This window comes from Geospiza fortis, unplaced genomic scaffold (assembly GCF_000277835.1).
Source record: "Geospiza fortis unplaced genomic scaffold, GeoFor_1.0 scaffold113, whole genome shotgun sequence".
Classification (NCBI taxonomy): Eukaryota; Metazoa; Chordata; class Aves; order Passeriformes; family Thraupidae; genus Geospiza; species Geospiza fortis.
The window spans coordinates 641575-653887 of NW_005054429.1; the positions used below are offsets into that span (position 1 = coordinate 641575).

The 12313-nt window shown below is 41.3% G+C and overlaps 1 protein-coding gene across 3 annotated transcripts in view; it reads left to right on the top strand.

Annotated features, from left to right (window-relative positions):
- The window catches only part of MPPED2 (metallophosphoesterase domain containing 2), a 121375-nt gene that overhangs the window by 1789 nt on the left and 107273 nt on the right, over positions 1-12313 (top strand). Inside the window, exons 1-2 of one of the 3 annotated variants that reach the window (XM_031061876.1) lie at positions 124-932; positions 3655-3897. In XM_031061876.1, the coding sequence (XP_030917736.1) occupies positions 3770-3897 (128 nt within the window). In that variant the 5' untranslated portion in view covers positions 124-932; positions 3655-3769. Of the gene's footprint in view, positions 1-123; positions 933-3558; positions 3898-12313 lie in introns of those variants that run through there. The other 2 variants (XM_031061875.1, XM_005426933.2) reach the window with 2 other exon arrangements.

Genomic DNA, 12313 nt, shown 5'->3' on the forward strand with positions numbered 1-12313 from the left:
GGGACGGAGCGGGGGAAAGCCGGGGTCCGGCCCCGCGGTGCCTCCGCAGGGCTCGGTGGGCAGCGGGAGCGCGGAGTTGTGGGCAAACTGCAGCGCAGCATCTCAGGGAGCCGGGAGCGCTCCGGGAGCGCCGGGGGCTCCGGGGGCCGAGGGTGCAGCGTGCCGTGTCGGTGGAACAGCGCCGGGATAGCGCACGGAGCACCAGAAGGTGTTGACACGGGGTTAACCCTTCCCGGCTCCTGCCTTTCAGCGTTTTCTGCTACAGCCCGAGCCCAGCTAGAGGCGAATTTTTGAAATTCAGATGAGGAAGGCGTAAATATTTTATCTGGGGAAATGGTTTTTTTCGCGTGCCTTCGTGTGCACAGGCAGGGCTCGTGTGAGTGGCTCTCTGTGCGATGTAAGGCTGCATTGAAATTGACTTAGCTGGGCAGATTTCGTGGCAGTTTTTTGACAGGGTTTACGATGAACTGAGCCCACGTTTGGGCCAGCCCTGTTCCGAAAAAGCGCCGGTTTATACCTGTAAGGCTGGGCAGAGTGTACAATGGCACATCTCCTGTCTTGCTACAAATACACGCTGCGAAAGGATAACAGCCTGTAGCTGAGAAAAGGCAACATGCTGAAAAAGCATCATTTGGGTTTTTAATGTAGGCATTCTTACTTAAAACTGCCTCGAAAGGCGCAGAAGATATTACGCGTTGCTTTTTCCTTGATAGATGGGAAGATAATCCAACTTTTATTTTTTCTTACTCATCTCCCGTGTGTAACCTCCAAGTAGTGCTCATAGTTGGAGAAAGAAGAATGGTAGTGATTCGAAGAAGTCTCTTTTAATTCCTTTTTTTTAAAAATTTGGGCCTAAGATACGTTTGTTTTAAAGTTTTGAAGTGTTCAGCTTCTTTCTTCTATTTTCTTCAGAGACGTTCACAGTAAAGAAGGTAATAATTAGATACTTGTGATAGTTGAGCTGTAGTACTCTATGGAGTATTAAATGGAAATTAAGAGAATTGACACAGAAGCCAGCTTCAAATTATAATTTTTTTTACCCTCAGTCTGGCATTTGTTGTTGAATTTCATTTTAAAAGGATGCTTTGTTCAGCTTTGTCTCAATTTAAGTACAGATTTATTTTTAAGATTAAAGATTAGAACAGTGGGAAGCAATTGCAGCTTATACACTTATAATCTGAGAGTCAACTTAAAAGTATTTAATGCAGCTTTTTAAGTGTCCTCTTGTCATTTGTTTTATGCCAGTTAGTTGTAATGTCTTTCTGTAACATGGACTGTTACAAACATTGTAAAAAATGCCTATTATCTTTATGTATAATTCATTCTCATGAACAAATTAGATTTTTCTTCCATGAGTGAACTATAATATGAAATTTAATGTTCTGACCTTTCTTATGCTGGGTTGTTGAAAACAGTGTCATTTAGCTTTTTTGAAAGCCCAAGCATATTTTTGTTGTTGGTTTAATGCATTGTTTTATATTGTTGCTTTTAATTGCAGAAAAAAATAACATTATGCATGTAATTTTCACACTACTTCTTAACATATGAAAGCTCCAAAGTTCTTGCAGTGTAAAAGAAAAACTCTGTATTTTTTTTTCTGGGAGCTGTGATGGCCTGTCTTGTTAATGACAGTCATTTCTCTGGCAGGAAGATGTTTTCATTTGTATTTACTTCTCAGTGCAGGGCAATTATACTGCTCTGCTGCTGCTCACTCTTCCTAGTTTCTATCTCAAAAGAACTGCAGCGCTTGGAACAGGACCGCAGTTTGAAGCAGGTGTTGTGTTTTACTGTTATGCAAAACAACACTGAAATATAATTGTAGAGGAAATTCAGGAAACAGCTGCAAACTTGGTAACCACTACGTTGTGTGAGCAGTTCTTGCAGCATCTTCCATCGCATCTAGCACGGCAAAGATGTGTTCCAGCAAAGCTCACCCTTGCTGGCTTTTGCTGCTGAAACCTTGTTCTCATGAGAGAGGTCCACTAGGTCTCACGGGGAGGACCAGGCTGTGACCACAGTTACAGTGCTCTACCATCTCTACTGACAGTTTTGAAATCACTGCTTTTCCTTTTCATCTTCATCATATTTTTTTTTTTCCTTTTAATTTTTTCCTTTCGCTTTTTTTTTATCCTTCCAATGCTAAAGAAGATGAAGGTTAGAATCCGGTTACTAGAATGAAGGTTGCAGAATGTCTCAACCCAACCAACATATGGAAGCTTACGTAGGCCTGAGGTGGTAAAATAGTAAAATAAATGGCCTATGGCAGGCCATCTGCCATTTGCAGAGCGTTTTCATCGTGCCTCTTGCCAAACTGGAAATTAGTCTTTGTATTAAAAATATATTTTGAATACAAATCAAAGATTTCAAATGCTCAGCGTTACACATGGCAAGCACATTTCTATCTGGGAGCTAGAGGAGCCCAGGGAAATTGCACTGGAAAAATATTGCTTGGTTGGATGCTCGGGGCTCTTCTCTTTCCCGTCTCTTTGTCTTCCCAGTAAGCAAGGATTTACTTTTGTGAAATGCTCTCCAGACAGGGGAAGTCCACTCTTGCACGGGGCAGCTGAAGGGAGGAATTTCAGAGAGTGGTGATTTCACCAAAGTCCTTGCAGCTGGCACAGCGTCTCCCAGCTGAGGACCTGCCTCTAAACGGGGCTTTTACAGAGCTGCTCATCTTGAAAGTATCCTTCGACCATGGGCTGATCCATTTCCACAGATGCCCTCAGAAAAAAAGGCAGCTTTTTTATATAATAACCTGAGGTGTCCTCAGTTATCGACCGCAGAAATCCAGGCTCGGATTTTGCGCAGGAAGCTCAGCGGAGCGTGTTTGGGAGGTTCTGGCTCTTGGGTTGTGCTGATACCACAGCACACATCCAGGCCTAGCTCAAAGTGTGTTTAAGAGCACTCTGAAGAAGCCAAAGACAGGGATGCAGAGAGAGGGAAGAGCCTGTTTCTTTCATTTTAGGCAGAAATGTTTATGCGTGAAATCGCGCTAAAGTCAGATAAATCATTGCTGTCTGCTAACAGTGAGTCCAAACCAGTTTCAATGCTATAATACAAATATTTTGTTAACATTGCCTCGATGCTCACCTTTCTCTGGGCACTCAGACACCTCCGTTCAAAGGTATTTGGGTGTGCCTTTGGCTGTGCAATTGTAACATGTTCTTTACATCAGTTTCTTGTAAGTTTCTCAGCTGTTAGTGTTCCAAAGCCACAGCAGCGGCTGGAAAACAAGTGTGCATATTTGTGGAAAGTCTTTTGTCCTTCAGGAAGCCGGGTCCACTTGCGAGTTTTTCGTGGTTGCAATTAGCACGAGATGTTATTTAAAATCAAGGGTAAGAAATGGGGAGTATTTAACTGGAGCTTTCAACACAGATATTTTATTCCCCCTTCCCCCACCCCCTGAAGATAAACCCTTACTTTAAAGCATTCATCCTTTGGATGTGTCTAATGATGATGGAGTTGGATGATGAGGTAATTAAAAAAAAAAAACCAAAGTGAATAGTAATGCGTGGAGAGGGGTGATGGGTGCATCAGGAATACAGAAGAAGATCTCAAATCTGCATGGAAGTCGGGCGAGCATGGAGCAGTAGGTCAGTGTGTGTTTACATCTCGTGGCTCACAGCAGCGTGCGCTGTCTGTCTCTCCTGGCAGAGGTCACGGAGTTGATGCGGAGCTGCTGGGAGTCGGGATCTGCTCGGAGCACAATGCCCTGCCCTGCCCCTGGCCTTGGGAAGCTGTGAGCTGCTCATGTCCATAAGGAGGAAGGATGGCTCATGGAATTCCTTCACAAGGCAAAGTTACCATAACGGTGGATGAGTACAGCTCCAACCCAACGCAGGCGTTCACGCACTACAACATCAACCAGAGCCGCTTCCAGCCTCCCCACGTGCACATGTGAGTATCCCTGCCTGGCACCGGCACTGCTGCTCCACCAGGGGCTGCAAAACTGGGAAATTGCCTTGGGAGCTCAGAGGCAGAATGGTTAGCGGGTTTTGGACCCGCTGTGTGCGAGGGCTGAGGAGCCGCGCTCCATCCTCTCCTGGATGGAGGTGCCACCACCTCGGTGGGACTCGAGCTTGTCCCTTCGCTGATGTGGCTTTCACTCGCCTGAGGGACCCGTTGCTGTAAGATTTAAGCTCCCTTCCCCCAGCGCTTACACTCAGCTGCGAAATAGGCCTAATTGGGACTAATTGTCCCCCTTCGATCAGTGAATCCTTTGTCCTGGCGGTTGCGAGCGCGGAACGTGTGCCGCATTCCACATTCCACCCGCAACCTGCCGCACAAAGGAGCCGGGGCTGCCCCGCGGCTCCTCCGGGGAGCTGCAAACCCTTCCAGCACCTCCCTGCAAAGTCCGGCCCTGGCCCGAGCCCCGGGAACACGGTGGAGAGCGGGGAGATGGAGGTTCCTCCTTCCCTCACCTCCTTACTGCTGGCTGCTGTGGCACCCAGGGTCGGCACCTGGGCACAAAGGGCTGCTCGCTCGGCAGAGCACCGCTTCCAACCCTGAATTTCCTTCCCATTGTTTAGTGGGGTTTTGATCTTTATCGGTTATTTATGCGAAGGTTCTTTTTCTCTTAGCATTAATAGACTGAAAAGCACGTGAAGCTAAAACAAAGCCGACATCCCTGGACATCCTGCGAGCCATTGTTAGGCAGGATTTTGAACCATGTCACACTATTGAATTTGATAAGGATTTTGCATAATAAGGGGGGAAAGTTGTATGGTACTTCATTGCATTTTTGTTATGTAGAAGCCTGCCGGAAGAGTCACAATGTAGGAGTTCAGCCCCTTCTAATAGGATTTTGTGTGGTTACAATGTTCCTAAAGGCAACTTTAGGAAGGATGCTGACGAGTGTCTGCCGTGCATTCACTTTTCAAGGTGGAAAACTTCCCATTAATTACATTTGATTTGTTACTACCACGATGATGGTGTAACTTTGATTTTTAGAAACATTTCCGCGTCTCGATTCACTTTTCAGACCTTTTGCCAGCAAATTTCTGTTGCGTGTTTTGCACCCCAGGCTGGGCTTCTGACTGACGTTAAGTACAAATCTTATTTAGAGAACGAATTCAAAGCCAACAAAATCAGAAAGCAGTTTTAAAGAACCCCTTCTTATGGCTATTGACTTCAGCGGGAGCTGAATTTAGGGCTAAGTGTGGTGTTCAACACTGTAAAAATGGCTCATGCTTTGTTTAAAAACCTCACAAACATCCAGGCACTCCTCTAAGGGATAGTGTAAAATGATATTAACTTGATGTATGTCGTAAAAGGTACTTGTTTGGAAAAACCCTGTAGTTGAAATGTACATTGAAACTTCAAAGTACCGACAGAATTTTAAATAATTTTAAACTTAAATATTACAACTTCCTTAAAATCAGGAATTCTGCTTCAGCAGAGGGTGTGGCGCATGAAAGGGAGATCAAAATTTTGAAAAATTGGCAATGAATTAGTCTCAGATTGCCAGTGGAAGCAGAGACAGGAATGTTCCAGTGCAGGAGCTGAGTTAGGTGCAGGTCTGGATAGCAAATGACAGATTTTAGACAACTTGTTGAGAAAGGAGAGAGGGGATCCTGCACCAGGTGGGCAGAGGGCAGCAAGGAAGGGAAGATCTGGGTGTGCTGAGGGTTTGTGTGATGTGAGCAACAGAATTATTGCTGGGGGGGGAGACTGGATTATGTGGTAGCCTCAGATGGAGCCTTTATTTGGCTTCTTAATGTATTGTAAAGGAAGTTTTGTGTGTTCATCTGGACGAGGTTGTCATCAAGTGAGAGATCTTAACAGAAAATTGGTAAAAGCAGTATTAACAAAGAAACCATGATCTTTTTACCCTGTTCTGGCTCTGTTAGTGCTACATTGCTGCAGCTGCCAGGATTGATTTGATTTGGTTTTACAGTCTGCTTTTCTTTGTTGCTGTCTTTTAAAGTAATGCATCTGTGTGGTTTGCTGGTTTCTTTTTCTTGGGTTTTTTTTTTTTTTCCTGTCAGAGGGAGTTTGAAGAGGCTTTATTCTCTAGTGAAAAATTTATTTTAAAAATCATGGGATGAAGAGAAATGAGTGGAGCAACATGGGGGCTGAGTTTTGTGCCATGTATGTGAACAGCAGGGCAATCTATTGCTGCAGGACATAAATCAGGAGCTGGGTGCAGCTTAAGGACAGTGTTCTTTGCTAAAGGAAATATTGCTTTTAGAAATAATTTCTTTGTGGATATGCATTGCAAAGGTGAGAACTGGTTTCTTGGCCTACCCTGAGCCATTTACAAGGTCCTGTATCCTCTGGGCCTAAATCTGATTTTACAGAGAGTAGAGGAGAACCCACGGAATATCACCAGCATCAATCTGGTGAGTAAGGCACTACTTTGCCACTTCACATGTCCTGGGCTCCTTCTCCCACTTTTATTTTGTGCCTTTTATGTAGTTCAGTCAGCTGGGATAGAGTTCTCTTATCTTTATATGTATTTTTTATACTCCTTAGTCAATTTGTTTAAGCACAGTGTCAGTTAAAACCAGAGTCTTTATTACAGCTCCCTTTGCTTGGGCTGGCAGCAACAGCAGTTTTGTCTGTGTAACTTTTGAATCAGTTTGTCCAACCATTTGATTTCATTAAATTTCCTTTCATTTCTCTACTAATTAATGTTTGAACAGGTATTCTAAAGGCAATTTTTGCTGCACAATTGTTTTGCGGAGAGGGATGTAACCTTAAATATTATTCTGCCATCTTGAAGCGATGCTCCCGTGCACAGGTTTCCGTTCCTCAGTTACAGTTCGACTGTAACTTACATTTTAGACTGTAACTCTTAGTTACTTACACTGTTACAAAGTGCTTGCATTTGATTGCTTTGTCCATTTAGCGTTTACTTTCAGTTAGTTTTAATTAACAGCATCACTTCAGCTCCCTGCTTTCAAGGGCATCTGCAAAATAATAAATAACTACAATGCAGTTATTAATATTGTAACACCTATAAGATGCTTCTCTGCGCTTCGTGTTGATTATTATTCTTTTGAAAGTTTTCATACTTTTAAATTTTTTGGCAAGCCTTGTGATTTAAAGAGGGAAGTGCTTCTTGCTCCTTAGGTGTATAATAGTATGTTTGAGGGGGTTTTTGGGTGTTTGTTTCTTTATTTTTTAAACTAAACCAGCTTTTAAGCCCGTTTAGACTTTTTAAATATTCTGTATGAGGCTGCTAGCAGTGGTACCCACAATACCAGGATGCAGCCTGAGGGCAAATCCAAGTGAAAAACTCCTTCCTTAATTTTTAACCAGACAGGAAAATCTTCCTGTTTAGGTACAACACCCCGTTTACTTTCAGGGAAAAAAAAAAAAAAGAAAAAAAAAAAAAAAAAAAAAAAAAAAAAAAAAAAAAAAAAAAAAAAAAAAAAAAAAGAGAAGAGTGAAATAAACCTGGTGTTTCTATTATGGAAAATGCACCTTTGGACAGGCCTGTCTGCTGAGGATGAGGGAGTTTTGTGAAGATAAAATAATAAAATAATAAAATAGCTGTAGGCTGAGCCTTTTGGAGTAGTGGTGGCTTCTTTTTTTAGTGTACTTTGACTGCATGTTCACATTTGTAATGGTTTAAATTCAATAATAGGAGAGTGAGAAAAATAGGGGTTTCTGTGCCAGAGCAAAAGTCCTCTAAATAAGTTTATTCATACCTGGAGATACATTTTTCAGTCTGTAACTATATAATTTTACTGCCTTTTCTGCACTAGAGCAATCCCCCATGTGAATATTCTTATTTTAAAGAGTATAAGCATAGTTTTATATTGGTAGAAATATTTTTCTGGTTGAATAAAGCACGTAAATGTCTGTGTGTAAATATATAGATATTAAAAAAATATAAATATCTATATATAAATAAGAGATAAATAAATAGAGATAAATATGTATACATATATATGTATATATCTATACATATAGATGTATATATATTTATACTTACATATATATATATATATATATATACACACATATATAGATAGATATATATACATATTTATGTATATATAAAACTGAAACTTCCAAGTGGGGTACAGTGACAGAATTTTAAATAATTTTAAACTTAAATACTGCAACTTCTTTAAAATCAGAAATTAGGTTAAAAATTTTGCTTTAAAACCAGAATATAATAATGAAAATAAATAAAACCAGAGCTGTTTGATCATAGAAGGAAAAACTTTCAGCTGTGCTGAAACCTTACATTGTTAGACTCTTTTTAGACTACTAACCTTGACAAGAGAGGATCTTGGTTTCTTGGTTTTTTTTTTTTAATTTTTTCTTTTCTTGAGGAAACCATCCTGCATTTAATGGGCTTTATAAACTCCCCCTGAGATGAGTGGGAAATCATGGACTTGATTTGCAGCAGCCTGGTTTTTTTGTTTCATGTAAGGTGTGTGATATTTGGCATTAGCAAAATATGAGCTCATTTGACATTTACAGAGAAGTGGAGCTGGTACATGTAATGTTATTGGATGAGAGAAAAAGAGATTCAGTCTTTCCTCTGTGTCTGACTGGGCAGGGCTGTTTCAGCTGCTACTGATGGGTGTAGTTTTGCTGGAAATTGTTGGTCTGGCCATTAATAACACTATATGTATATTTTATATATATGAAATATATGTAAGATATAGACTATATATTTTATAGATATAAAATATATATAAGATATATATAATATATTTACTATATTTATATATTTTTATATATCTATATATATGTAAAATATATATATATGATATATATTTTACATATATATATATAAATATATATATATTTTTTTTTACAAATACATACACAGCTTATAACCATTCAGGTTTCTTTTCACTACTGATTTTTCCAAATAAATAAATATTGATTTATTCTTAAGTAAATAAATATGGATTTATGTCTTTATTTTAAAAAGGTCTCATATAAAAATTTGTCATTATAAAATTTAATATTTAATATTGTTTATTAAAAATATATTTAGTTATATTATTATATAGGATACGTATATAATATATATTATAGCAAGTATATATTTATTATAAGTATATAAAAAAAAGTCTCTGAAACAATCAAGTGACATTTAAGTTGTGGAAACAGGAGTGCTTTGAATGAGTGCATTAAACCAGGGATTTTTTCCTGGGGTCCTGGCTCATGCTCAGCTTACCTTGGTGCAGGTTTAATCATTAAGAAAACTCTCTTACTGGTGCCTGTGCACATCTGTGTGGGTGAAGATCTCTGCCATCTCACTGATTTTTACACTGCTCAGAGTTACTTGTGCAAAAATCTGAGCGGTTCTAAACTTAAATACTAGGTGTAAAATGAAAAGAAATTTTAAAGGTACTGCACTTATTTGGGATGCTGGAGTGTGGAGCATGCTGCAAGTGTTCATACAGTGGTGGTGTAAGGCTCAGTTTTGTAATTAAAATTCAAATTTAAGCTCCTTGTATTGAGTATATACAGTGCAGTCATCATGTGCTAAGCGCTCTTGAAAAATTGATTAAATTTCTGACCTTTCTTTTTGTCATTGTAAAAAAGAGTAATACCAACCTACCTTTAAAAAAATGCCCTGACGTCCCTGGAAGGCTAATGCTGTAAAAGTGCCAATATTATTATTATTATTATAATATACGTAGGACAAGTTTAAAATAATTAATTTTTGTCACCATTGCCCTGTTATTACTGTCTTGGCACATCACCCTGGCCTAAGACAGAAGGCAGGAGTGGTTTCAGGTGGGGATTAACCCCTCTTGTGCTGGGGGACCAGGCTGTCAGAGCAGTTTGTGCCCATCCAAACCAATCCATCAGTCCCTGGAGGTACTCAGGGGGGAGATCCCTGCCACAAGGAGAGGCTTCAGGGCTGGACCTGCTGCTCCTGCCTGCCCCTGGAGAGCTGGCAGAGCCTTTTGGGGGCTGCAGGATGGACGCTGAGACAGTCTGTCAGAACCCAGGAGATTCCTCTGGCTGCCCTGGAAGGCTCCAGCCCCTGCCAGGGGGCTCAGAGACCCTGGCACAGAGCCCAAGACCCCTGTGCCTCTGATTTTGACCCATTTTAAAAATTACCAACCTTATATGAGGATTTACAAGCCACAAAAGTTTAAGTAGAATGATAGTTAGTTTGTCACAGAGTGAAGAGTAGAATTTTGGGGTTTTTAGACTGGGGGCTCGTAGTCCCAAGATGGAAGAATTTGGGTGTGCCTTGTCCTTCTCTCTCCTTCTTCCTAACCTCCATCTTCTGAGTGATGGTGGCACTTTTAGATTAGTTTAAAGTAGAGAGAAACTGTCTAACATAAGTGATAAGTATTGGAAAATAATTGTAAATAAAGTACACATAGTTTTTAGTATAAAAAGACAACACCACCCAGAAAGCAAGCAGTGTGCCACTGACTGACCTGCTGGACAAAACAGAGAACGAATGTTCTAGATAACAAAAAATAAGCAACCTTGAGAACCAGAACAGACGAATCCTGACTCCTGCTTCAGTTGCAGAGCTGAAAAAAGAGACTCTGACACATCTCGGGGTCATCCTGACCACAGAGACCCCTGAGAACAGTCCAGGGTTCAAATGTCCTTCTAGAGGGGTGGGGGTTTTGGTTGAGTTGGATTTTTGTTTTGTTTTTGTTTTTTTTTTTTCCAATGAGCTACTTCCAGTGATCGCTGTCCTGCTGTAGCCAAACCAGTGGAGGGTCACAGGGGCAGCCAGCACAAGGAGCTGGCTTAGTGTCATCTTAACTTGCTGGATTTTTTTTTTTAATATCTTTAGCATTTAACATAATGGTTTATATTGTGGTGGGCCTGGCAGTGCTAGGTTAATGGCTGGAGTTGAACATCCAGCCTCAACAAATGCATAATTCAGTCACAGCTTCTTCCTAATTAAGAACAACCACACAAAACTTCAGCTGCAGCACACCACCTGAAAACTGCAACCTTCATGGCCCACATCAAAACTGAAAATAAATGGGTAGGGCTTGAATTTCCAAACCCCAGCAAACAAGCTGTTTGTATCTGCTGAAATACCTGCCATGAAGAATGTGCCTATGGATCCACCAGTGGGCAGGGAGAGAAGGAAGCGGGTATTTGTTCACCTTTGGTGCAGAAATAAGACTGAGGAAGATTTTCCTTGATGAAAATGTGCTGTTAAAACACCTTGTGGAGTCACAGAATCACAGAATTTCCAGGTTGGAAGAGACCTGTAAGATCATCGAGTCCAACCCATGTTCCAACGCCTCAACTAGATCACGGCACCAAGTGCCAGATCCAGTCTTTTTTTAAACACATCGAGGGATGGTGACTCCACCACCTCCCTGGGTAGGTGATTCCAGTATTTGATCAGTCTTTCTGTGAAAAATTTCCTCCTTTATTCTAGCCTGTATCTCCCTTGGCACAGCTTGAGGCTGTGTCCTCTTGTTCTGTCTGTTGTTGCCTGGAGAAAGAGACTGACCCCAGCTCAGCACAGCCGCCCTTCAGGAAGCTGCAGAGAGTGACAAGGTCACCTCTGAGTCTCCTTTTCTCCAGGCTGAACAGCCCCAGCTCCCTCAGTCGTTCTTCTTGTGTTCCAAACCCCTCACAGCCTCGTTGCTCTTCTTTGGACACGCTCAAGCATCTCAACGTCCTTCCTAAACTGAGGGGCCCAGAATTGAACACAATACTCAAGGTGTGGCCTCACCAGTCAGCCTGGCTGCTGTTTCTAAACCCTGAGAAGGAGGGAAGAGAATTTTTTTGTGTTCATGTGTGTGTTGGTGTCCTTTCGTGCTGCATTAATCCTGCAGAGAAGCCTTCGGGTCACAAACACTTTATCTGCGAGGCCCCACTCAGTAGCTGAGCACTAAAAAAGGAGATTTTCATTACGTGATCTGACTCTGTGGTGTTGACTGTAGGGCTCATTTGGTGGTCAGTCACACTGAGACACAGCTGAGTTGCACTTCCAGGTTTATGTACAGCACACAAATGTGTGTGTGTCTGTGACCGTGCTCACAGGGGTTTCGGATTGGGGAAGAGATGAGGATCTGACTCCGTGTTTCGGAAGGCTTGATTTATTATTTTATGATATATATTACATTAAAACTATACTAAAAGAATAAAAGAAAGGATTTCATCAGAAGGCTAGGCTAAGCTAAGAATAGAATAGCCAAGAATGGTAACAAAGGTTTGTGGCTCGGCTCTCTGTCCGAGCCAGCTGGGCTGTGATTGGCCATTAATTACAAACATCTAACATGGGCCAATCACAGATGCACCTGTTGCATTCCACAGCAGCAGATAATCATTGTTTACATTTTGTTCCTGAGGCCTCTCAGCTTCTCAGGAGGAAAAATCCTAAGGAAAGGATTTTTCA